General features: G+C 46.6%; 1 protein-coding gene across 10 annotated transcripts in view; it reads left to right on the top strand.

Moving 5' to 3' along the window:
- The window catches only part of GASK1A (golgi associated kinase 1A), a 92,127-nt gene that overhangs the window by 31,815 nt on the left and 33,279 nt on the right, over nucleotides 1-27,033 (top strand). For 6 of the 10 annotated variants that reach the window (XR_004275090.1, XR_004275093.1, XR_004275089.1 and 3 more), the window contains exon 2: nucleotides 16,793-18,085. Coding sequence is in view for 1 of the 10 variants with exons in the window: in XM_032298122.1 (XP_032154013.1) it covers nucleotides 16,793-18,085 (1,293 nt within the window). In the remaining 9 variants the exon portion in view is untranslated. Of the gene's footprint in view, nucleotides 1-2,915; nucleotides 2,921-7,464; nucleotides 9,156-9,179; nucleotides 11,350-16,792; nucleotides 18,086-27,033 lie in introns of those variants that run through there. The other 4 variants (XR_004275095.1, XR_004275094.1, XR_004275092.1 and 1 more) reach the window with 4 other exon arrangements.

Genomic DNA, 27,033 nt, shown 5'->3' with positions numbered 1-27,033 from the left:
ACAGGGAGGGGCAGTGTGAGGTCACAGGGAGGGGCAGTGTGAGGCCAGAGGAAGGGGCAGTGTGAAGTCACAGGAAGGGGCTGTGTGAAGCCACAGGAAGGGAAGAGGGAAGTCACAGGAAGGGGCTATGTGAGGCCACAGGAAGGGGCAGTGTGAAGTCACAGGAAGGGGCAGTGTGAAGTCACATGAAAGGGACTGTGTGAGGCCAGAGGAAGGGGCAGTGTGAAGTCACAGGAAGGGGCAGTGAGGCCACAGGAAGAGGTTATGTGATGTGACAGAAAAGGGCTTTGTGAGGCCATGGGAAGAAGCAGTGTGAAGCCATATGAAGGGGCTGGTGTAGAGTCACAGGAAGGGGGTGTATGATACCACAGGAAGGGACATGGGAAATCACAGGAACAGTCAGTGGGAAGTCACAGGGAGGGGCAGAGGGAAGTCACAGGAAGGGGTGATGTGAAGTAACAGGAGGAGCTTTTTGAAGTCACAGGAAGGGCCAATGTGAAGTCAATAGAAGAAACCATGTGAAGTCAAAGAAGGGGTAGTGTGACATCACAGGAAGAGGCAGTATGAAGCCACAGGGAGGGCAACGGGAGGCCAAAGGAGGGGCATTGTGGAGCCAGAGGAAGGGACATTGGGAAGTCATAGGAAGGGGCTGCTTGAAGCTGCAGTACGGGGCAGTGGGAAGTCACAATGAGGGGCTGTGTGGAGCCACTGGAAGGGGCTGTGTGAGGTCACCAGAAGTGGCAATGTGAGGTTGCAGAAAGGGGCTGTGGAAAGCCATAGTAATGGACAGTGTGAAGTCACAGGAAGTGACTATGTGAAGTTGCAGGAAGTGGCAGTGTGAAGTCATAAGAAGGGGCAGTGCGAAGCCATAGAAAGGGCAGTGTGAAGTCATAGAAAGGGCAGTGTGAAGTCACAGAAAGGGACAGTCTAAAGCCAGAAGGCTGGGGAAGTGTGAAGCCACAGGAAGGGGCTGTATGAAGTCATAGTAATGGACAGTGTGAAGTCACAGGAAGTGGCAGTGTAAAGTCATAGGAAGGGGAAATGTGAAGTCATAGGAAGGGGCAGTGTGAAGTCATAGAGCAGTGTGAAGCCACATGAAGGGACAGTGTGAAGCCACATGGAGGGCACTAGGAAGTCATAACAAGGGTCAGTGGGAAGTCACAGGAAGTGGTAGTGCAAAGGGGCTGTGTGATGTCACAGGGAGAAGCAGTGTGAAGACAAAGGAAGGATCAGTGTGAAGCCACTGGAAAGGGCAATGGGAAGTCACAGGAAGGAGCTGTGTGAAGCCACAGGGCGGGGCTGTGGGAAGTCAGTTAGGGTCAGTGTGAAGTCACAGTAAGGGGCAGTGTGAGGCTCAGGAATGGTCAGTAGGAAGTCACAGGAAAGGTCAATGTGACATCACAGGGAGAGGAATGTGAAGCCACAGTAAGGGGCAGTGGAATTCACAGGAAGGGGCAGTATGAAGTCCCAGGAAGGAGCTGTCTGAAGCCACTGGATAGGGCTATGTGAAGTCATATGAAGGGGCTGTGTGAGGTCACAGAAAAGGGCTGTGTGAGGTCACAGGAAGCGGCAGTGTGAGTTTACAGGAAGAGGCAGTGTGAAGCCAGGGAAGGGGCAGTGGGATGTAACAGGAAGGGTAGTGTGAAGCCACAGGAAGAGGTAGTGTGAAGCCATAGGAAGGGGCAGTGTGAGGTCACAGGAGGGGGCCTTGTGAGGACACAGGCAGGGGCTGTGTGAGGCTCCAGGAAAGGGTAGGGGAAATCAAAGGAAGGGGCAGTGGGAAGTCACAGGAAGGGGCAGTGTGAAGCCACAGAAAGGGGCACTGTGAAGTCACAGGAAGAGGCTGTGTGAAGTCTCAAGAAAGGATGGTGTGAAGTCACAGGAAGGGGCAGTATGAAGTTACAGGAAGGGATAGTATGAAGTCAGAAATGGCCAATGTGAAGATATTCCTCACCTGGAAGGAGCAGTGTAAGGCCACAGGACGGGACTGTGTGAAGTCACAGGAAGGGGCAGTGGGAAGTCACAGGAAGAGGCTGTGAAATCACAGAAAGGGGCAGTGTGATGTCATGGGAAGGAACAGTGTGAAGACATAGGGAAGTGCAGTGTGAAGCCACAGGCAGGGAGGGTCTGTGTGAGGCCAAAGGAAGGGGCTTTGTGAAGCCACAGGAAGGGGCAGTGTGAAGCCACAGGAAGGAGCAGTGTGAAGTCCCAGGAAGAAATGGTGTGAAGTCTCAGGATGGGGCAGTTAGAATTTACAGGAAGGGGCAGTGTGAAGTCAGAAAGGGGCAGTGTGAAGACACTGGAAGGGGCCATGTGAGGCCACAGGAAAGGGCAGTGGGAAGTCACAGAAAGGCTGTGAAGGCTCAGGAAGAGACCATGTGAGGCCACAGGAAGGGGCAGTGGGATGTCACAGGAAGGAGCAGGGCTGTGTGAAATCACAGGGAGGAGAAGTGGGAAGTCACAGAAAGGGGCTGTGTGAAGCCACAGGAAGAGGCTGTGTGAGGCCACAGGAAGGGGCAATGTGAGGTCACAGGTAGAGACAGTGTGAAGCCACAGGAGGTGGCCATGTGAAGTCACAGGAAGGGGCTGTGTGAAGTCACAGGAAGGGCTTTTTTTGAGGTCACAGAAAGTGGCTGTTATTTAGTACCACGGAAGGGCTGTGAAGTTACAAGAAGTTGTTGAACGAGACAGCAAAAATTGCAGCAAAATTCCATGTTTCTTTCCCATGCTTAGCACCTCCCTATATTCACATCTTTATCTCAAGACTCTGGATTCTTCCCTCATCATTGTGTGTGAAGTGAAAAGTACATGGGCTACCGGAAAAACTTAAATCTTGCCTGCCACTAATCTGAATTTCTACCATTGTAACGTTATCATATTAGCACATTTGTTGTAGGGTTTTGAGCGCTCCTGGCACATGGTATGTGCTCAGTAAGTGGTCATTTTTATTGGGATCTGCTATATCCCCTCATAAGTTAGATGTTTTCAATTTCCTGGCTGATAGTCTGGAGAATTCTTGACATGGAACTGGGGCACCATCTGGTTCCGGAATGAGCAGGAGGCATAGAACCTGCCTGGTTTCAATATCAAGCCCTAGACTAATTTGAGGTAACGGATTATTAGAAAGCTGCCTCTGATGCTGCCTCTCAAATACGCCCGGTTTGGAGTGTATCAAATGGTGGCATTTTCTCATTGATATTCCTCTATTTCTCAAATAAAGAATAAAAGAGGACAAGAGACATAACAAAGCTGTTTTCATTTTGAATGAAAAACATTCAGCCTGAAAACATTTTTATTTATCCTCAATTTGTCCTAATACGAAAAGGTTGCAACCTGCCTTTGACCTCATTCAAGCCTCACTTTATGGATAAACTGATCAGTCCTGAACAGATAAGCCTCCTTTGAGACAAGGCCCACCCCTAAGACCTACTGTAGTCTTTTGGAATCAGGGCTGGAGCAGGGGCCTTAGGTGGCAGCTTCTTCCTAGGGTGGCACAGCAACTAGGTCAGCTAGCTCTGAATCCAGACTGCCTGAGTTCATATCCAGGTGCTGCCCTTGCCAGTGGTGTGAGCCTTGGGCCTCTCTGATTCTTTATGCATTCTTTTCCTCACCTGTAAAATAAGGATGATAACAGTAGTACATATCTCACAAGTCGGGAGTGAGGATTAAATTAGAAGTAAGGTTTTCAAGCAGTCTCAGGCACACGGTGAATGCTGAATCAATGTTAGTTATCATTCCTTTGGTTTTCTTTCTTTTTCCTGGAATTGGCTGAGCCAGAAATTACAGGGGCAAAAGTCTCCTCTTGTCTTTAAGTTGATGTGGAAGGAAAAATCAAAGCCCTCGGTTGGAGCTGAGCAAGGGAGCCTGGCCTGGTGGTAGCTTTGGAGACAGGCTGCCTGTTATTCTGACCACAGTGGAGCAAACAGCCCAGCCTCCCAGAACCCAGCAGATCTGACTGGAGAGGGAGGCTGTGCCTGCTGCCTTTGCCCCAGAGGCCGGTTCAGCTCTTCCTGCCTGGGGTCTGACTTTGGGAAGTCAAGGAAAGCAAGGGTGCCCGCTGGGTTCCTCCTAGGACTGGGACATGTGGTTTTAATCTAGCCCTCTGACAGTCTGCTCATGTATTCCCTTTCACCTCGGCCATAGTTTTGTTATGACAAACTGCGCTTTAAGAAATGGAACAGAAACTCCAAATTCCCAAATCTTTGCCAGTTTCACTTAGAGTCTAAGTAGTGATGAATCAGGCAGGGTGGCTGTTTAGAAGGGGGCAAAGGTTGGGGAACAGAAACTAAGGGGTTGTCACACCTTTAGTGATGACTACAGAGCCAGACCCAAATTCAGTTTTTATCACACACACACCTCCCCCATCATATGACTTCCCTCTACCCATTCTCCCACTCAGAAAAACTCTTAAGAAAGCACTTTACAAGTACTTTGTGATTTTGTCTGTTTGGATAGGGAGAAGACCACATGACCTCTGTCTTCTCTCCGTCTTCCTGCCCAGCGCGTTATCCTATCGTCTATCGTCCATGGCAGTTTGGTGGAGGAGCAGATTTTTGTCATCCTTTTTTGATGTCTGGTAGTTGAAGAAAGATGACTTAGCCTCTGTCTCTGCCAGCTGGTCCCTGGGCAGCCAGCCGAGTGCAGTCATATTTGTAAGCAGTGGAGGTGTCAGGGTACAGAGTGGTGCAGTCTGGGGGGGCGGTAAAGCTCTAGTGCCAGACTATCAGGAAAGATCTTGACTTGATTTCCTCAAAGAAGAGCATTCCTTTACTTATAGAAATGAGGAAAATCTCCTGCTGCCTATTACAGTACAAACTATAAACTATAAGCACACAGTCCTTTCCTCCAAGTGTCCCTGTTTCTCAAGCTGTCTCTGTGCAAAGTTCATTTGTATTAAACCTTTTCAGAAAAGCTCTTAAAAGGCCTCCATTTGACAGAAGGCTCCCCCCATACCATCTTAGTGGGGAAACTGGTTCAAGAGATACATCTGTGACTGGGTTGCACCATCATCCTCATTAAAGCCTAAGCCCTATTTGTAGAGACAGTACCACACTCTTTTTAACTGAGGGAGTGGTGCTATGCTTCATTGCTAATCTGCCTTCCTGTTATCTGACCAAGGGTACACATTGAGACCAAGAGATGCCACCAAAATGTGTGTATTCATTGGGGTTTGCTGTAATAATGCTGCATAACCAACAGCCTCACAGTCTCAACAGCTAACCAAAACATATGCCTTTATCTTGGTTATAGGAGTTGGGTAGGCTGGGCCCACTGAGCACGGCTGGGTTGGCTCTAGGCTGAAGGCTGAGTTCAGGTTTGCTCCAGGTGCTTTACCTGGGGCAAGCTCTTCTCACGGTGAGGACATATTTGCAAAGAGGCAAGCCAAACCACACAGCACATTTAAAGCCTCCAGTAGGACATGGTATATGTTACGTCCACTCACATCCCAGTAGTGAAACAAGTCACATGGCCAAGGCCAAAGAGAGTAGGCAGGGAACTAGACTGCATCTGCAGTGCAACTACGGCAAGGTGGGAAGAATTGTGGACAAATAATGCCATTAAGGACACTGCCCTTGATGGTTAGAACTTCATGGTTGAGAGCTGCACTTCCTGGTTGAGAGCTGTTTTCACCCTTGTGGAGGCGATGGCAGGGAGTTTGGAGGTGGCTCCTGTCCCCTGCCTTGTACAGTTCCCCAGCTTCTCAGTGGGCTGGGCTCCTTCAGGCAGAACTCTCCTGGCTTCCCTTCCCGCAACTGCTAGGCAGCAAAAACCCTGCTCTTGTCCGAGTCTCAGTCTTCTCCATTAACTCCCTTGACATACCTCCCTTCTGGCTCCCACGCTTTCCCTTCTCACTTTCCCATGTGATTTTAAAAGGCGAAGACATTCTTTCCTGTTCCATCCTGGTTATCTTTGGAAGCAGCTTCAGCAGACAATGAGAACTTTCTCACTGCCCAGTGGACTCCTCCTGGCCCACACTTGTGGTTTTACAAGGAAAGAGCTTCTCTTTCTGCCTCTACCTTCAGTTATGCTCCCAAATATCCCCACTTTTCCTCTGACTTTTACAGTGAGCCAAAACCTAGGAAGAGGAGTATTTTCAGATTCCTGAAAGGTAGTCTGTATCCAGAAGTGGGGACAGAAAATCCCTGATCCCACCACTCATGTAAATATACCCAACCATGTAGTGGGCCTTTTATATACTTTGACTCATTTATTTCTTGTGCCAACTCCTGGAGGGAAAAGATATCTAATTCTCTGCATTTTATAGCTGAGAAAAAGAGGCAGAGAGGTTGTGTGACTTGCCTGTTGCAACATAGCTCAGAAGGGCAGAAGCAGAACTCAGAGATGTCTTCCCCAAAACCTCTGCGTCTATTTCCCTGGCTACCCGCTGCTGTTTTCATTGCTCCTTCTCTGCAACTGTGGGTGGATAGGACCGTTAGGCTCATGGGCATCTTCTCTGAGGAATTAAGGAGGAGTATTGGTGAAGGGGTGGGAGGTGGGGCTTGATGGGGAAGGAGAAATAGGGTAGCTATAGAACCAGACAGCGAAGATAACTCCATTTCTCCTTCCCGCCTGCCATGATCATTGCAGGGCAGAAAAGACAGGGTGTGTAACTTGGATGGCTAGAATTGAGGGGAAGAGGTATGGCTGCCCCCCAGCATGTCTGCAGTGACAGGGTCAGTTTGAATCTCCCTGGCAAACTTTCTAGCAGAGTGTGCATCATTCCCCTTTCTTGTTTTCTCTAATATACTCTTTATTATTCAGATGAATATTCCTCTTCAGATGATGTTTTTTTCCAGTCTGATCAAAGCTGCTTTTCTTTTCCCAAAGCTTTACTTGGGTGGCCCTGCCTGGGACATCTGCTCATGGCCATTTTGAACCTTTCTGTCTGCCCAACTGCAGAACTGCCAACTTTCCCCAGGTTTTCTGAAGCCAAGTGAGGCTGAAGAAGGATCAAAACAGGCTGTCTTCTTGAAACATTTTTAAAAGATGATTTGTTTTTCCCTAGTGATATCCAATACTTTAGGAATTCAACACATTTTTTATCTTAGAAGAAAGAAGAAAAGAACAAGCCAAATTGTCCATGGCCATTTCCCCTGTTAGTGTTAATTTAAAATGTTGGTATTCTTGCCAGCTATGTGGCCCTGGGCACACATTAGCACTCTGGACCTTTCTGTTTTCTCAGCTGCAGAATAGGAATTATATAATTCCTGTTTCTCTAGGTTGTTGTGAGAATTAAAGGGGATAGTAACTTATATATGAAGAAAGGGTAAGGGCAATGAGAAGAAGTGGGGCCCAACAGCTTCCTCTCTTGGCATCTCTTCCATCCTGGTTATCTTTGGAAGCAACTTCAGCAGACAATGAGAACTTTCTCACTGCCCAGGTGGACTCCTCCTGGCCCACGCTTGTGGGTTTTTTAAAAGAAATATTTAGATTTAAAGAAATGTTTAGATTTAAAGAAATATTTAGATTCTTTCCAAGAGCTGCATGTATTGGATGCTCAATGCAATATTGTTTGTTACAGTAAAACACCTGGAGATGATCTAAATATCCTTCTGTTGAAGAATGGATGAAGAAATCATGGCACATTTCCACTGTGAAATATTATGCAGCAGTTAAGAAGAGTAAAGCACCTCTATATGGAGAGATAGGGGAAAAACTTCAGAGCCTCTTATGTCAATCAAAGCCAGTTTTGGCATAGTCATCTCCTTTATGCTGAAAATAATTACCACGTGTAGTAAAAATTACCCCCAAATGCTGTGCGTGTTACCTTATTTAGAAAAAGAATCTTTGCAGATCTGATTTAGGATCTTGAGATGGGGAACTTATCCTGATTACCCAAGTGGACCCTAAATGCCATCACAAATATGCATGTAAGGAAGAGGCAGAGGGAGATTTGACACAAAGAAAAGAGGAGACCATGGAGGCAGAGACAGGAGTGATGCGACTACAAGACAAGGAATGCCGACAGCCACCAAAAGCTGCAAGAGGCAAGGAACGGATTCTCCCCTAGAGCCTTTGGAGGTAGCCTGGCCCAGCTGACACCTGGATTTTGACCCAGTGAAACTGATGTGGAACTTGTGGCCTCCAGAACTGTGAGAGAATATATTTATGCTGTTTTAAGCCAGCAAGTCAGTGGTAATCTGTTATGGCAGCTACAGGAAATGAATACTCTGTAACATACGCATATGTTACAATGCAAAGAAAAGCCACAGCCTGAGAAGATGCACACCCTAATTGCTAACTGTGGCTCCCTCTGGGGAGAGGAAGGAGATGTTCGATTTTGCTGTGACTTTGTTTGTATTATGTGGGTTTTTAACCGTGCCTATCTATGCATGTAGTACCTGTGTGTTTTTAAAAATAGCAATAGAGACCAAATTAAAAACATATCTAATTGGGACAGAAATTTAGGATCTCACTTCAGAAAAATCATCAGATAAAGGTATCTTAGGGGATGGCAAGGCATCGTTTGTTTTATAGAAAAGAGGCTCAGTCCTACTGAACACCCTTAGTTGCAACCATACTGAATGCCTCTCACGATGGAGGTTAGAGTACCTCCCCCACCAAAAGGGGACTGACTTTTGTCCCCTATTGGTTGAGGGCTGTCACCAGAGGTATCACCCTGAGCTTCCTGGCACAGCAGGCAAGAAAGCGGGAGTGATCAGGTCGTTGGGACTGGCAGTGCGCAGGAAGATTGCCTGCTGTGGGGGCAGCTGGAGTCCAGCTTTGGGGACATAACATTGGTGTGTTCACTATATTCTCTTATTTTCCGTTTTTTTTTTTTGATGCTCTGGTGTCTGGTGCCTTGTGGACTTAGGGAAGGACTGCCCCTCCCAGGGTTAGCTAATTCTTAAGGAGAGTAACCAACTGGCCTTTGAGCACACCTTTCATGTGCAAACCAACCAATTTTGAGTCTGTATCACCCACCTTATTTTATTAGGTTTCTGTCTGTCCTCTGCCCTATCACCTGTAGCCCAGACCCGCTGAAATCATTCAATTTCAGTTTGCTTAACTTTCTTTGCTCATTCGGTACTGTGAAAACCACAGTAAAGGCTGCAGCTGCATTTGCTCTCTCTCTCTCTTTGCCTGCGCATCTCAGCTCCCGCAGCCCTGTGTGTTCCTGTGTGTCATGCCGTGCCTCCTGTTTCTAGGAGACTGTGAGTATAACAAAAACTTATTTCATGGCAATCATTTTTGTGTCTATGTGTCTTACTATACCTGCTTGAGACAAATTCTGGGTACATTTTAAAATAATGGGGCACGAAAAACATCTGCTGTGTTGGGTGGCTGGTGGCGCTGGCTGGCATTCCAAACAGAAAAGAGCCTTGGAGATTGGAGGAGCCCCCTTCACCAGCAGACTTACAGTGTCACAGGCCGAGGAACAGTGTTTCCACCTCCCTGATAACCTCTCTTACCTGACAGCTCATTTTGCAGAGAGCTTCTCATGTGCCAGGCACCATGATTAGTCCGGAGATGCAATTGTGAGCCCATGTCCTGCCTTCAGGGATCAACCCATCCATTGAGAGACAGACATTAAATGGTCAAGTCTAGTACAGAGTGAAAAGGGGTGTGCTTGGGGAGGAAGAGTGTGTTATGGGAGCACACAGCGAGCAATTCATTGAGGAGTCTCAGGGGAAGACTTCCTGGAGGAGGTGGTGTCTAAGCTGAGACCTGAGCAATGAAAACAGGGAAGAGGGTACTATTCCAGGCAGAAGGATCAACAGGTGTAAAGGTCTGGAGACAGTGGGTCTGGCACTGTCCAGAATTGAAAGAAGTTTAGCATGGCTAGAGCACTTCTGGCATTTAGATGTTCTCTAAAGAAACTTTGAAGGTTATGATCCAGTTTGTGGCAAGTGGCCTGCAGAGGAGCAGGAGTGGGAGAGCAAAGGGGGCTATTGCAGGTGTCCTGGTAAGGAAGAGGGTGCCTGGGCTCAGTCACAGAGGGTCTAATGAGAAATGGACTGATTCAAGAGATGTTTAGGAGGAAAAATTTGCAAGACTTAGATGTATGAGGCAGAGGAAAGGTGGAATGAAGGTCAGGCCCAGATTTCTGGCTTGGGTATCTGGGTGGATAGTGCTACCTTTTAACCAGATTGGAAACAGAGGGAGGATGATGTATAAGGGAGGGGATGAGAAGGTGAATAAATTATAAAGTGGAGAACTGGTAGGTGACCTTGTGGTCCCTCCCTCTCTCCTTGACTCTTAGAAGTCTAACTGGGATAGGTGGATCACCTCACTGCCTGGTCCATGTCAATCCAAAGGGCTTCAAGGGTAGTCTTTCCAGAGGGATGCTGCTAAGTGATCAGCCTGGAGGCTGCACTCAATTCATACAAAGCTGGTGAATAGATCTTGTGCAAATGTGTAGAGGGAGCAAAATTCTTGGAATTCTCAGGGCTGCTTGGGTGCTGTGGCTCCTGAGCACAGAAGTTGGAAAAAGGCGGTTGCTCTGAGGGCCGGTTAGTCACTGCATTTGGTAAGGGCATGCTTCTTTCTTCTTAAAAATGTGCCATTGAGGACTGCTGGTATAAACATGGCAGCATAAACTCTGCATCCTCACCTTATCCTGGAAACCAGCAGAAAGCAACAAAGTGGAAGACAAAATGCAAATTCCTTTTTCAGCTAAATTAGGAGGCAGTCACCAAAATATTTGGAAACAGTGTAAGAAGCAGCCAGTTTCATATGGAAGCAGCATTGTAAGAAGTAAGAAAGAGTAGAAGAGGGAGCCTAAGTTGGCAGATTTCAGAAAGTACCAGTGAAATATACCTGAAGGTGAGTGACACACCTGAGGAGCAGAATCATCATCCCCCTACCCCTTGTCTGCAAAAGAGGGTGTGGAAATGGGATGGGGGCAAGTTTAGTGGCTCAGAGGATTCAGCTGGACGATTGGGATTAGAAAAGCAGAGGACACTGTGATACATAAAGAGCCATGCTAACAAGCCGTATTTGCAGGATGCAGCCTGACCATGGGGTAGATCAGAAGAAGAGAGTATCTGCATTATGAAAACCAGCTGATTTCAAATTCCACTGGGTTCAACAGGAACCTCTTTCAATTGACTGCTCCAACTCATACAGTAAAAAGAACCCAGCATCTATACAGAGACACTGTGCTAAAAAAGGGGACAAAGAACAGCAATGTTTCTTAACAGTTGAGGGCTGATCACCTGAAAATATGACCTGGAAACAGTGGAATTTTGAGCAATCTTATCGCAATGAATTTTTAAAACTTAATATACCCTCTGTGAAGAAATACCACAAAGCAGAAACGCAAGAATTCAAGAAAAAATGGTAAGATGGAAAGACATGAAATATGAGCTGAAAAGAAGTAAGGAAAAGTAGAAACTAACAGAAATAGTGAATAAATAAATAAAACACAGTAAGTCAAATAGAGTATAAAAACAAGAGCAGTGAACAAAAAGAAATGAAAATAGGATTAAAGAGAAGGTATAAGGCCGATAAAGGAGATCCAACATATACATAATGAAGAGCCTAAAGAAGAAAGTAAAAATAAAGTCATGGAATTGAACAAATATTTAATAATTAGTTCAAGAAAATTCTGAGGAAATAAAAAGACTTGTGTCTACCTTTTCTAATAGGCCATACTGCATGCCAAGAAAAGCTGACCTGAAACAGTCAACACTGATAGATCCTAGGAATGTTACTGGATGTGAAAGAAAAATAAAGAATTCTTAGGGCAGCCAGGCAGGGTAAAAAATCAGTTTAATCTTAGATTTCCCTTAATGTTATAAAACAGTGGAGCAGAACCCATAAGCTATTCAAAGAAAGAAACTGTGAGCCACATATTTTGTCTAAGCAACTTTACTTCACATATGAATGCTGTAGAAAACAGTTGGAACATGCAAGAAATCAGAGAACATTGTTCCATGTGAACTTCAGTCAACCAAGAAATAATGGGAAACTGTGGCTAAGGGGACAGGTGTGTGCATAGAATATATTTAACTGAATAACTAAGACCTGAACAGATGTGTCTATTAGAGTGAGGGAATTGAATGTATATGCTTGCTATTGTACCAATGCAGAAATGACACAAATATAAACAATTGGAAAGGGGATGAAGGCAAAAGGTGGAGGAAAGAATTAACATGCTGTTTATTTCATTAATAATAGCAGGCAACTAAAGAATATTATTTAAAGCTGAGAAATATTTAGAAATGTAAACATATTTAATCGTACAAAGACAAACATTAAAAAGATGATGAAAACTGAATGGTAGAGGAAAGGGAGGGGGAAGAGAAAATAATTTTAATGTTGTTCTTTTTACAGGATTAAGAGTTACAGTCTAAAGAACCAGTCAACTAAGGGCATACAATCATTAGGACCCAAATCAAAATTTCCTAAATATTATAAGAAATATACAGCAAAAGACAAATAAAAGTAAGTGAAAAGAAAACATGGTACAAGACTTCAAATATTATAAATATTGTTGGTGAAAATATCAAGCTGTAAAATATTTGAAGAGATTTATTCTGAGCCAAATATGAGTGACCAATGGCCAGTGACACAGCCCCAGGAGATCCTGAGAGCAGGTTATCACACTACAACTTTGTTTTACACATTTTAGGGAGACATAAGACATCAATCAATACATTGAAGGTGTACATTGTTTGGGTCCAGAAAGGAAGGGCAACTGGAAGCAGGGGCTTCTAGGTCATAGGTAGATTCAAAGATTTTCTGATTGGCAATTGGTTGAAAGAGTTAAGTTATTGTCTAAAGACTTGGAATCAATAGAAAGGCATATCTGGGTTAAGAAAAGAGCTTGTGGAGACCAAGGGTTTATCATGTAGTTGGAGCCTCTAGGTAGCTGGCTTCAGGGAACAGATTGTAGATGCTTCTTATCAGACATAAAGAGGCTGTTCTATCAGTCTTAAGGTATGTGTTGATGTCAGTGCTGGTCATCTGGGACTACATTTCAAAAGTGAGGAGGGCATGATGAGGCTTGTCTGGCTTCCTCTTCCCATCGTGGCCTACACCAGTTTTTCAGGTTAACTTTGGAATGCCCTTGGCTGAAAGGAGGGGTCCATTCAAATGGTCAGGGGGCTTGGAATTTTATTTTGGTTTGCAATACAGAAAGTGTACTGTAAAATATTATGACAGAACTAAGACTAAACATGCATAGCATGTCAAGTAATGTAAATAAGCTAAACCTACCTAATGAAAGAACACAGAGCTGTCTTGGTGGAAGTGTATGTGCATGTGGGTGTGTGGAGTGAGAGTGGAAAGTGCAGAGCATACAGAGTCATCTCCTAACTCCCTACCCCATGGTAGAACGTGAAGGAAACCCCAGAGCAAGTTTAAGAACCATTGTTCCATCCTATCTCTGGTAAACAGGCAAGAGATTACAGATGCAATCCAGGTTTGGGGAGCACAGATTGTCTAGAGGACCACATAACTGACAAGGAAAATATTCTCTAGACTTTGTCTCCCTGCCCTGTAGTCCTGGAGGCCCTGCTGAAGTTGGGGGAGGGGGGGATATCAGAAGCCTGCCCTCAGCTGTTTTCCCTACTGTTTATTAGTTTGCTGGTCCCCACCTTAATCAGGGTGTCCAAGCAGGGGATTTGTGGCCCTGGGACACAGGCTCACCTGCTGGCTTCTTCACAGAAGCATGGATGCCTGGGGTGTCAGGTGAGTGGGAAGATGTTTTAGCACTTAAGTGCCAGAGGCCAAGGGGATTTTCTCTACTATCTCCTCCCCTCCAGGTACGAGGGAGGGAAGGTTAGCGTAAGTGGTCCCTCCAGCAGCAGTTTCAGGTGGATGGAAGGTGTCCTTTGGCCCTGAGTCACCCTTTATTGGTGTGTCCCACTGGGTCCTGGGGAATCAGCTCAGAGCTGCAAGGGAGGCTTTGGTTATCATGGTCTCACTGTTCAGGCCAAGGTGGGTGATTGGGTCTCCTGGTGGTGACTGGGCAGTGGCAGAAAACCCTCATTTCAACCCTCTTCTCTGAAAGCCACCCTTTAAGGGCCCATATACTCTTACTGGGCAATGATGGCATGTGGGTCCTCTTGTGCAGCTTTGCTCTGCTACAGGTGCCTGTCATGGGCAGAAGGAGGTTCAGGGGAGCCCACAGCTGAGTCCACCTCCACTGTCCACCAAGAGCTAGAATCACTGGGTATTGGGGGAAGTGAGGCCTCAAAGGCTATTTCATCCAACCCAACCCCTTGTAGATGAGGAAGCTGGTCCAGAGAGTGGGGTCATGTGGCCCCACACACTTCAGCCTGCTGACCTCTGTCCAGTGCTCCTTCCACCACCACACACAGGCTCCCTGAGGCTGAGGTGTTTGGCAAAAGTGGGGCCAAGAGACATCAGTGCACCATTCATGGAGGCGTTAAGAGGGAGATGCTGGCCTCATGTCCAGAAGGCAGAAGAGGGTAGAACAGGGAGAGAACTAGTGTGGAGGAACTAGAGGTAGGAGGCAGCCATGGGCACTTTTTATAGCTGGGCTGTAACTGAGTTTTCCCACTTCCTTTTGATTATTTTCTGATGTTCATGGTGCTGACAAATGTGTTCGGTTCCTGCAGAAACTGCCACTGGCTTAGAAGGGAATGAAAACATGGATAAATTAGGAAATTCATGAGGGGCAGCATTCCTCTAGGCCACGTGGTTGGAAGGAAGGAGAAGGTCAAATGGGTACTGAAGGAGGGGAGGAAAGGCTTTTTTTTTTTTGAGATGGAATTTTGCTGCTGTCCCCCAGGCTGTAGTGTAATGGTGCGATTTTGGCTTACTGCAACCTCAGCTTCCTGGGTCTTCTGCCGGGGTTAAGTGATTCTTCGCAGTAGCTAGGATTACAGGCATGCACAACCATGCCTGGCAAATTTTTGTATTTTTAATAGAGACATGCTTTTGCCATGTTGGCCAGGCTGGTCTCAAACTCAAGTGATCCACCTGCCTCAGCCTCCCAAAGTGCTGGGATTATAAGCATGAGCCACTGCACCCAGTCAGCAAAGGCTCTTTTAATTGCAGAGGGAAGGGAACTCAGAGATGATCCTAATTAGGCCTTTTTGGCTGCATGTAGCAGGAGCACCCATGATCCACAGCTAAATTGTAGAGGGAGAATAGGTATGTGGATGCTGCTCAGCTCCAAGGAGCCCCAGGCAGTGGCTGCTGCGGTTCCTGGGCCAGGTTCAGAACTGGAACTGCAGTGCAGGAAGCCGGGGAAGGCACTCCTTTCTGTTTTCATCTCTGGTTTGTCTGTGCGACTGTTTCCTTCTCTCGCCTTGAAGACTGGCTCTCAACAGAGTATGGCCCACTGATATCATCTTTGGCTGGGTGGCAATGGGGCCCTGCTCTCTATTTCATGAGCAGGACAAGTCAGCCTTGCTGATTTATCACAAGCCCATGCTCCCAGGAGTGGAGTTGGGGGTGAGGCTCTGTTGGCCCAGCATGGGTCAGGGTCCAGGATGGTCCCATCAGCTTAGGTCATAGGTTGGGATCCCTGGACAGATATGGCTGGGGTGGATTGTGGGGGATAGAGGTGGCAGTTTTGAGAGAAAGCAGGGGGCTATTGTTGAAGGCTATTCACCTTCATGTCCAATGCAGATCCCAGATAATCCCGTTTTAACACTCACAGGGGAGCTTTTCAGAAGAGCAAGCACATGCAGGGGAAAAAAGTGGAATCTGGTTTGTTTTGTGGGCATTGTTTCTTTGACACCTTTAAAATTCTGTTTATCCGTGTGCCTTTTCTGTGCATTCCAGCAAATTGCCTCGCACTGCACATAGCATCAAATATTTCTAAGGAATATCTGGTGGATTTAATAAGCAAACTAATTTGGGGAGTGTTTTTGTGACCTGGACTAGATTTTCCATTCATTTTGTCAGGCACATATCTGTTGATTCCCATTATGTACCAGGGCTCTGCCTGTAGGTCTGTCACATAAAGGCTCACAGATGCAGAGACTCCCAACTGCAGTGGTTTGCACTGCTCCAGACACCATGCTCCTTCCCTCTTGTGGCTCATGATGCCCTAGAGCACCGGCATCAGAATTACCCATAGAACTTCTTAAAACACAGGCTGCCCAGCCCCTGTTTCTGATTCAGTAATTCTGGGGTGGGTCCCCAAGAATTTGCATTTCTGACAAGTCCCCAGGTGATACTGATGCTGCTGGTCCAAGGACCATGTGTTGAGAAATCACTTCCCCTACGTGCAGAGCTGTTGCTGCCATGTCTGTGTGCAACTCGCAAGGGTGGGTGAGAGAGAAAGGTCAGGGTGGCCAAACTCCTTTTAAGCATGTGGGGCTGGCAAAAGTGGTTGCCTCTTATGCCATAATCAGGAACTTGGTCACGTGGTCATGCCCTGTTGCTAAGGGGGTTGGCAAAGTCATCTCTAACTGGGTGGCAATGTGCCCTGGAAAAGGGTAAGGGCATGTGTGTGGGGACACCAAGAGATCTGCCAGAACGGGCCCACGGGATCACATGGAGATGAAAAGAGAAGGCCAGCTCTTGGTGATGGGGACAGATGTGAGAAAAGCCCCTTATGGTGCCTGGTGACAGTGTTGTAATGGCAGTTTATCCAAAGGGAGAATAGGGCAGAAGATCATGGGTCTGCAGGCCTCGGCAGAGGCTGCCCTACAAGGAAAAGCAAGCCAGGCTTGGAAGCAGGAGTGCAGTTGGCTGGAGTTGCCCATTTCCTCTCTGGAAGGCAGCCAGCTGTCTCTCCACCTGAGCTGTGCTCTTCTCAGTCTCTCATGAACTGGGAGTCTCCTTTGCTTATCATCCTTATTGTTTTATGGGTTGAGCTGATGTCTTCCCAGGTCTCAAGATTTTTTTCTGCCCTGTCCCCCAGGCATCTTGTCTCTGGAAAAGGCTGCGTGGCAAGAGGCGGCCAGTGATGGCATTCTGCCTCTTGATGACCCTGTCTGCGATGGCTGTCACCCACTTTCCCCCACAGCGTCCAGGCGCCAGCCCAGACCCTGGTCCCACGGAGCCTCAGGGGGTAACTGGCACCCCTGCAACCCATATCTGGCAGGCTTTGAGCTCCAGCCAGAGGCAGCAGGCAAGAAACATGGGCTTCTGGAGAGGTCGTGCTTTGCCTAGGAACTCCATCTTGGTCTGTGCGGAGGAGCAAGGCCACAGAGCGAGAGTGGACAGAAGCAGAGAGTCCCCAGGAGGGGACTTCAGGCATCCAGGGAGGGTCAGGAGGGACATTACTTGGACAGGACATCCAAGACTCAGTACTCAGCATGTTGTGCTCCTGAGGGAGGATGAGGTCGGAGATCCAGGAGCCAAAGACCTGGGCCACCCCCGGCATGGCAGTCCCACCCAGGAGATGCAGAGTGAGATGGTCGCCCTGGTTGATCCACTCGCAGGGAGCGATGTGGCAGCTTCACCAGCTTGGAGAACTACTGCTGGGCTGACACTCTGGCCCCATAGAGTGGAAGGCAGGGATCTGATGGGAACTGAGAACAGAGCCTTGACTGGTGGACGACAAGAAGAGGATCCCACCTTGGCCTCAGGGGCTCATCAGTGGCCTGGCTCTGTTGGGGAGCTGCAAGGGTCAGTATGGTGTGGCACTGAGACCCCAGGGCTGTTGAGCAGCTCGAGGACTGGTGGGCAGGTTCCCCCATGGCTGACAGACCACGATGTGCAGATGCTTCGACTGTTGGCTCAGGGGGAGGTGGTGGGCAAAGCCAGGGTCCCTGCCCATGGGCAGGTGCTACAGGTTGGCTTCTCTGCTGAGGGTACCCTTCAGGACGTGTCCCCTCCCAGGCTCAGCCAACTCTGCTCCCAAGGGCTCTGTGGCCTGATCAAGAGGCCTGGGGACCTGCCTGAGGTCCTATCCTTCCATGTAGATCGTGTGCTGGGGCTGCGCAGGAGCCTGCCTGCTGTGGCCCGCCGCTTCCACAGCCCCCTCCTGCCCTACCGCTACACGGATGGTGGCACAAGGCCTGTCATCTGGTGGGCCCCCGATGTGCAGCACCTGGGTGACCCGGATGAGGACCAGAACTCTCTGGCCTTGGGCTGGCTGCAGTACCAGGCCCTGCTGGCACATGGTTGCAGCTGGCCAGGCCAGGCCTCATGCTTGGGCATCCACCATGCGGAGTGGGCACGCCTGGCGCTCTTCGACTTCCTGTTGCAGGTAGGTAGGGTTAGGCAGCAGGGGTAGAGAGCTGCGGAGGTGGGGGTCCTGGGTGGAGAGGCCTGAATTGGCCACCTGAGGTTGGATGTCCACTCTCCCCTGAGTCCTGGTTTTTCTTTTTTACCACCAAGCACCTGTTTTTGTAATTTTCCTGCCTCTGTTAATTTATCCAGTGGTTACTAGAGCCAGCTCATCAGCTCACAAGAGCTGATGGCTAGAATTTTCAGGAAACTTGTGACCTAGTTGTGAAACACAGGCATTATCAAAAATTTAAGTTGTACAAACAATAAATTATATTAGAAACGAAGGCAATAACTACTCAGAATGCATTATTTCTTAATTATTTTACTATTTTTTACTATCGTCTGTGCTTTTGCAGTTATTTATGTCCTTCATGTCTATGTAATAAATGGTAGCCAATGGTGTGCCACTGCACATCTCCTGACAACTCCACATTTGGGCATGTTGGTGGCTTGAAATCCGTCAGGGTGTGAATATCTATTTACACCATGGAAAGCAGCAAATGCTACAAATCAGGACTCCCCTCTACTCCTGGAGAGCTGATTGTTGAACATTTACCAGCACACCACTGTTTATAACTTTACATCTTTGAATCAACAAGGATTCAAGATGGTGTATAATTTTTATGAGAGAGGGAAAGATGGAGATAGTGACAGAGAGAATGGGAGAGAAAGAGCGAACGGGAGAATACCTGGGCGCTGAAGAAAGAGAAGGAACTGCGCTAGCTGAGATCCCTGACCTACCAGGAGTTAACCCTGGAGTTGTTGGATAGAGGGGTATGAGGGAATCCCAGGGAAAGGGTTGGGCTGTCAGGGCACGCGGGCTGACTGGGGGACTATAGGCACCTGCTATTTACTAACTGACCTGTTAAAAACCAGTGTGGTTGTTCTGGTGCACATGAGCTGGATGTCAGTCATGGATACACAGGCATGGAAACATGGCCAGACAGAAACAAAGACAAGAAAAAATGGATAAAGCTCAGTGAGGGCGGATGTGTGCACCAAATGCACATGGAACCAGCCCCCATTTCTGTAGAGACCCCTGTTGAAGAACAGGGTCCTCAATGTCAGCCCTTAGGGTTACCCGTAGAGGTGAGTGGACCAATATCCAATATGCTGTGTTTCATCCACATGGCGTTGGGTTTATAATGTATTTTAGAAAATTCTTAGATAATATGTAATACTTCAGAGATTTACCATAAAAATCCAGGTTCCCTTGAAAAATTGGATGGTTTAGTAATACGGGTCCTTCATTCCCACACAGCAGGACGTGGCCTGAGCTGAGCATCTGCTGCCCGCTTTGGAGGCTGCCATACTCTCCTTTTGGCCACAGACACTACCTCTTTATTGTCTGACACTCACCTACTGTCCTCCAGGCCTCTTGAATGTTACCCCAGTCTACCTGCAGATAACTTTGTTTCCAGTCATGGGACTAGCTGATCTCCTGTCATCCTCCCAGGTCCTCCAATCTGTGTCCCTATGGCTGCTTTGTGTAAGGAGGAGTTATGGATCCTGATGGTCAAGAGCATGGGCCTTGGCATCAGACCACCCCGTCCCCAGCCCCAGGCCACTTCCCACTGTGTAACCCTGGGCAGGTTACCTAGCCTCTCTCAGCTCTACTTTTCTCACACCAAAATGGGGTTGTACATTCCAACCACATCCCCTTGAGCCTGACCATTTAGTGCACAGTAGCTCCTGGTTGCTGGCACCTGCATCTGCAGGCTTGCTCTGCTTGCTGCACTGGAAGTGCTGGGGAATGAGTATCCTCCAAGTAACATGACCAGCCATGCAGGTTGGGAAGGAGGGGTTTCCCATCTAGGACTTTCAGTGCTGAAGCTGTCACAGTCATGGGGAAACCAGGTAGGTTGGTCATGCTGCCTCCAGGAGCAGCCTCTAACTGTGACTGAGGAGAGTAGGTGTACAGATGCCATGTAAGCATATTCTACACACTTCTCAGTTAATCTAGCAGGATTGGAGCCCAGTTATCCACAGTGGTAATTGCTGTCTCTCTTCCCCACTCGTTTTTTGGAATTAGCTCACAAAACTCACTAAACTGCTTTCAGTTGAATTCTGGTCTGTCCTCTGGGGACCTTTATCAGATAATAACACTGATCACGAATGGTTTCTGGATGCAAGGTCATTTATGTAATGTACTTGGTACAGTGCCTGGTGGATGACACACATTCAGTAATAACCAGGAACCATCCCATGTTACGGGGATTAACTCCTCCAGTCTTGATGGCAATCTACGTGTGAGATACTACACTTAATCCTATTTTAAAGTTGAGAAATTGAGGCCCAGAGAAATTAGTTTACTTGCCCAAGGTGGCAGCTGGTAGACTGAGAAGCAGCCTGGATTGTCTGACTCTAGAGCTCACCAAATCGCAGAGTGATTCAGTTGGCCATGAACATGGGCAGGAAAAGAGGATGCTTGCAGGGATGTCCTGGGGCCTCGATCTCTGAGTCCAGCTGATGTTCTCACAGCTGCCGTATGCTCCACACAGAGGCCCTCTGTTCACCTTCCAGGGTTGTAGTGTGGGACTCTTCCTCAGCTGCCAAGCCCTGCTGTGGGGACAAGTCTCTGTAGCCAAGGCACACACAGGTTGGTTGTGTGGGCAAACATGACTCCGCTGGGCTCATGCCACCTCTCCCCTGGTTTGCTGAATGCCAGTCAAGTCAAATACCCTCCGTCTGACTAACGCCAACTTCCTAGAAACCACTGGCAAGTCAGAGAGAGGCAGGGCTATAGAATGTGGGTTTTCCTGCACAGGAACCTTCTGACCCGGGTCTTGGTACAAACTGCATACAGCTCACTCTGGGGTAGGTCTGCTTGCTCCTTTGTTTGGTTTTATCCTTTATAAACCCTTGTTTTTCTGTGTACATCACCACATCCCATTTACTTAGGCACAAAGCACAAGCGCTGTACACATACACATCTCTTATACACCCCATAAAGCGTAACTATGCTTCACAAGTCCCATATAACACTCAGTATTAGTTAGTGATTGCTGAAATAACACTGTGTAACAAACCTCCCCAAAACTTAGTGCTTTAAAACGCCAGCTCTTTATTCTTGTTCCAGGATCTGTGGGTCAGTTGGGTTCAATTGAGCTGGGCTGCAAGCTGTGGGTGGGGTTCAGGTCTGCTCTTATTCTGAGGGCCAAGGCTGAAAAAAATTCACACAAAGATCATTTTGCTGTGGCTGGGTTTATTATAGTTTTATAACCTTCTGTGCTAAACCTTGACACCTCAAAATATCTAACAGAGGCAAATATAAAACCCAATCAAAAGTGTATGCTGACAATCCCAAAGCCATTTCTATTTTTATTTTACCAATAATCACAGAGCCAATTTGTTTAACATTTATTTAGGTCACATAGACTTGAAAAACTTGGACTTATTTATGAGCATTCTTGTATTTATAAGCCAATTTGGTGGATGCAATACATATGTAAATACGTCAAAACACACACACACACACACACACACACATACACACACAGATCCATTAGCTTTTCTTGATATTTGTTTTGTGTTTTGAGGCAGTGTCTCACTCTGTTGCCCAGGCTGGAGTGCAGTGGCATGATCACAGCTCACTGCAGCCTCGACCTCCTGCACTCAATTGAGCCACCCACCTCAGCCTCCTGAGTGGCTGGGGCCACAGGTGTGCACCATCATGCCCAGCTAATTTTAAAATTTTTTGTGGAGACAGGGTTTTGGCATGTGGCCCAGGCTGGTTTGGAGCTCTTTGGCTCAAGCAATTTGCCTGCCTTGGCCTCCCAAAGTACTGGGATTATAGGGATGAGCCACCACGCCTGGCAAGATCCAATGGCTTTTACATCGGAATTTTAGCCATGAGGTAGCAATACAATCTCACCGGTTTATGAATACATTCACATGGCTAAACTTTGTTTGCCCTGATATGTAATACAATCAATGCTGCGAACCAAAATTTTGGGTAAAGCAGTTTCTATGGCAGCTTGATTTTTTTGGCAGTCCATGCTCCTGACTCCAGAGAACACTGGGGCCAAACAGCACTACAGAAGAACATCATGTACTAACGAGATCAGATGAGATCGGGCACATTCAGGATGCTGTGGCTGTAGACGTTCCCTGGCTCCATCAGCTCACAACTACATTCAGACCAGCCCTGAAGAGTGCACCCAAGCGGGCTGCACTCTGGCATCGAACCTTGACCTCCCATGACTGCCTTGACAGACAGACAGACAGACACACACACACACACACACACACACACACACACACACACACACCACATACTCATTCACTAAAATACAGTTCAACCGTTGCAAAGCCACCAAGCCCCAAGAGTTTCCAAACAGAAACAATCAGGATGCTCTCCTCTCTCCGTCAGCGGGGCTTGTTCAACCTGCAAATGGAAATTCTTCAGCTCTCAAATGGAGAGGAGCCAATCCTACTGCCTGGTACCCGCAAAAGCCACTCACTTGTCTAGATGCACATATCAACTTTCAAAATCTTCCTATACAATCAGGAATGCAAAATACAGTCAGGCAGCAGGTTAGGAGGGCTTCTCAAACTCTCCCAGCATGTGGCAGCTAACCACAAGCAAGGCATTCCTGATCAGGGAACCAAACTTTCTTACTGAACACCAGGGTTTCAGTCTACATCCATTGCTTGCCTCACAATTGAGACAAGTGTTGCCAGAGAAGGCTTTATTATTACTATTATTATTTGAGATGGAGTTTTGCTCTTGTTGCCCAGGCTGGAGTGCAATGGTGCCATCTCGGCTCACTGCAACCTCCGCCTCCCGGGTTCAAGTGATTCTCCTGCCTCAGCCTCCTGAGTAGCTGGGCTTACAGGTGTGCATCACCACACTGGCTAATTTTGTATTTTTTGGTAGAAACGGGGTTTCTCCCTGTTGGTCAGGCTGATCTCAAACTCCCGACCTCAGGTGATCTGCCCTCCTCAGCCTCCCAAAGTGCTGGGATTACAGGTGTGAGCCACCACACCCAGCTGAAGGCTTTATTATTCTACAGGTGATGCTAGCCAGAGAGAGCACCAAACCTCAAATCCATCCTTCCTCTGTGACCAAAGTTAAGAGTTTATATAGCCAGGAAGGAAAACAGGAGGCACAAGGAAGAGGAATTGGTCAACAGGCAGCAGGTGGTCTAGCGTCATTGTAACCACATGGTGGAAAGCAGGAATTTGAGAGGGTAAGGAAGAGGAGCGGGTCGACAAGCAGCGGATACATTTCATTGTACAAATGTAAGTTTCTTAAGCTTCAGTTCTGTGGGCATCCAGCTGGTTGGAAAACTGGGCCAGTTTCAAATATGAAGAAATATTACTCCAGCGATTAGCCTACTAATCAGTTAACTTTGAGTTAAGCAAATTGGAGCTTATCCTGGGTGGGCCTGACCTAATCTTTAAAGAAGGTGAAGCCCCAGAGACAGTCTTCTGGCCTCAAGTAAAAAAGTAAACAGCCACATTATGAACTAACCATGGGGAGAGGAGACCTCTAGGAGGACCCTGGCAACCCTGAGGACCTCAGTCCTCCAGCTGCAAGGAATGGTATCAGCTGGCAATCTGAATAGCTTAGGAGAGGACCCTGAGCTAGATTGGGATGGCCCTGGTCCATACCTTGATTGTAGCCTGGGGAGACCCTGAGCAGAAAACCTAGCAAAAGTGTAATAGACTCCTGACCCACAGAAACTGTGAAATCATACATATGTTCTTTTAAGCCACTGAACTCATGGTAATTTCTTAATACAGCAATAGAAAACTAACACTTGAAGCAAGGGAGGTTTCCAAGGTGCAAAAAATTAAGAGCATGCTCACTCTTGGGTGCTGACCCTCCATTTGCACAACACAAAATGTGAGTACCTCTTTTGATATTTTTTTTGTCTCGTCCTAGTCCCGCCTCTGTTTAAAAGCCTTTTAAAACAAAAGACAAAAATACTATCCATATCCTTTGCCCCATTTTCCTTTTTTTAAGCATCTATTTTTCTTACTAGCCGTACCATCTGCCACCAGATAGGTTTTATTTATTTATTTAGACTTTTACTTTAGGTTCAGGGGTACATGTGCAGGTTTGTCATACAGGTAAATTGTCATGGCGGTTTGGTGTACAGATTATTTTGTCACTCAGGTACTAAGCACAGTACTTGATAGGCAGTTTTTCGATCCTCTCCCTCCACCTTCAAGTAGGCCCCTGTGACTGATGTTCTGTTCTTTGTGCAGCCCCTGTGATTCCTTTCTTGTGTCCATGTGTACTCAATATTTATCTGCCACTTATAAGTGAGAAAATGCAGTGTTTTGTTTTCTGTTCCTGCGTTAGTTTGCTTAGGATTGTGGCTTTCAGCTCCATCCAGGTTCTTTGCCCCATTTTCTGTTGGGCTGTTGGTCTTTTTCCTAATGAGTTTAAGAGCTTTTTATAGATTAAGGAACTTAGCCCTTTGTATTCTATTGTAGTATATAATATTTTCCTTAGATTCAATCGTCATTAAGCTTTATTTACAGTCTTTTGCCATGGAGAAAGTTTTAAAAATGTACATTGTTAAAATGATCAAGCTTTTCTGTGATTTCTAGGCTCATGTGTTATATTTTAAAAGGCTATTCTCATTTCAGGGTTATTTTTAAAATTCTCTCATGGTTTTGATATATCTTTGATCCATCTGGAAGTTGCTTTGGAGTAAGGGATAAGGTATGAAACAACTATTTTTTTTTTCCAGAATGCAACCCAAATGTCCCACAGTGCCATTTGTTGAATAATCAATCTTTCTCTCAACATGAAAGGCTACCTTTGCCGTAAAGCCAATTTCCATATGTATACAGGTCTATTTCTGGACTTTTTTCTGTTCCAGGAAAGGGTCTATTTATATGCCAGAGTCACGCTGTTTGAATTACTGAGCTTTATATTTTATGTTAATAACTAGTAGGGCTTGGTCCTTCTCACTGCTCTTTTTTTAGAATTTTCTTGATATTCTAGTATACTTTTTTTCATATGAAACTTAGAGTCAGCTTGTTACTTCCTTCCCCTTCCCAGATTCTTTTGCGATTTTCTTGAAATCAAATTAAGTTTTTGTGGATTAATATAGAGAGCATTTACATCCTGAAATATAGTCACTCTAGCCAAGAACAGGTTATGTCTCTCCATCTGTTCCTGTTCCTCAGAAGCATTTTGATGTTTTCTTCAGCTGGGTCTTCACTTTCAGGTTGGGTCATTCCTGGGTATTTTATCTTCTTGTGGCTATTGGAAATAGGATATTTTCTTTCATTACATGTTCTAGCTGGTAGCTCTTTGTCCATATGAAGGCTATGTCTTCTGCATATTAATTTTGCCACTGTCCACCTTCTGACTTCATCTTGCTTTTAACAGTTGCTCAGTTTATCCCCTTGGGCTTCCCCTGCATACCATCATTTCATCTGTAACAGATGGGATTCTGTGTTTTCATTTCATCTTCTTTCTCTTACTTCATTACATTTGCTGGTGCCACAGAGCAATGATAAATATTAATGGAATGATAGACATGATATGTTTCTTATAGATTTGGGACAATTTCTAGTCCCAAACATCATGCTGGCTTTTGACTGAAGAAGTGATGAACTATTCATTGTTCCTGGTTTATTAAGTGTTTTCAGGCCAGGTGCAGTGGCTCATAGGCCTGTAATCCCAGCACTTTCCACCCTGAAGGCCCCAGGTCTGTGGCTGTTCCCAATTTGGGGAAGGGTCCCTGTGATGGGGTCTTGGGCCACCAGGGATAGCAGGTGGCTCTTCTGGACTCTACCAGACCTACATAAGGCACTGCTTGAGGAACCTGAGTCTTGGCCCCAGAGACATGACATATTTCTTACCGATTTGGGACAATTTCTAGTGTTTCACCATTAAATACCATGCTGGCTTTTCATTGAAGATATGATGAACTATTCATTATTCCTACTTTATTAAGAGTTTTCAGACAAGGTGCAGTGGCTTACGCCTGCAACCCCAGAACTTTGAGTGAGCCAGGTGGGAAGATTGCTTGAGCCCAAGGATCGCTCGAGCTCAAGACCAGCCTGGGCAGTAGAGGGAGACCTTGTCTCTACAAAAATAATTAAAAATTAGCCAACCATGATGGCATGCACCTGTAGTCCCAGCTACTCAGGAGGCTGAGGGGGAAGGATCTCTTGGGCCCAGGAGGTGGAGGTTGCAGTGAGCTGTGATCACACCATTGCACTCCAGCCTGGGTGACAAAGCCAGACCCTGTCTCAAAAGAAAACATAAACAAAAAAGAATTTCATTGTCAGGAGTGGATGTGTAATTTTATCAAATACCTTTTGGGTATCTGTGGAGAGGTCACCATATTTGCCCCCCAAACTATTAAAATGGGGACATTTTTTGACCGTGTTCCAATGGTGATTCATCTTAGCTTTCTTGGTCAGAAGCTACTTTGCTGTGGTAGATTCATCTTTTAATGGGTGCTGAGTTTTGTGTTGATGTTTAATATTTAAGAGGATCTACAGATGTCTTTTTAGATAAGCTATAGTCCTTCTATTTTTTTCCCCCATTTATTTTATTGCATTTTAGGTTTTGGGGTACATGTGAAGAACATGCTAAATTGTTGCATAAGTACACATGTGGCAGTGTGATTTGCTGCCTTCCTCCCCATCACCTACATCTGGCATTTCTCCCCTTGCTATCTCTCCCCAGCTCCCCACCCCCCACCATCCCTCCCCTATTTCCCCCCAACAGACCCCAGTGTGTAGTGCTCCCCTCCCTGTGTCCATGTGTTCTCATTGTTCAACACCCACCTATGAGTGAGAACATGAGGTGTTTGATCTTCTGCTCTTCTGTCAGTTTGCTGAGAATGATGGTTTGCAGGTTCATCCATGTCCCAGCAAAGGACCCAATCTCATCGTTTTTGATGGCTGCATAATATTCCATGGTGTAGGCCGGGCACGGTGGCTCAA

Source organism: Sapajus apella, unplaced genomic scaffold, assembly GCF_009761245.1.
Source record: "Sapajus apella isolate SASKATOON/1434 unplaced genomic scaffold, GSC_monkey_1.0 scaffold38, whole genome shotgun sequence".
NCBI lineage: Eukaryota > Metazoa > Chordata > Mammalia > Primates > Cebidae > Sapajus > Sapajus apella.
This window is presented reverse-complemented; position numbering and strand designations above follow the sequence as displayed.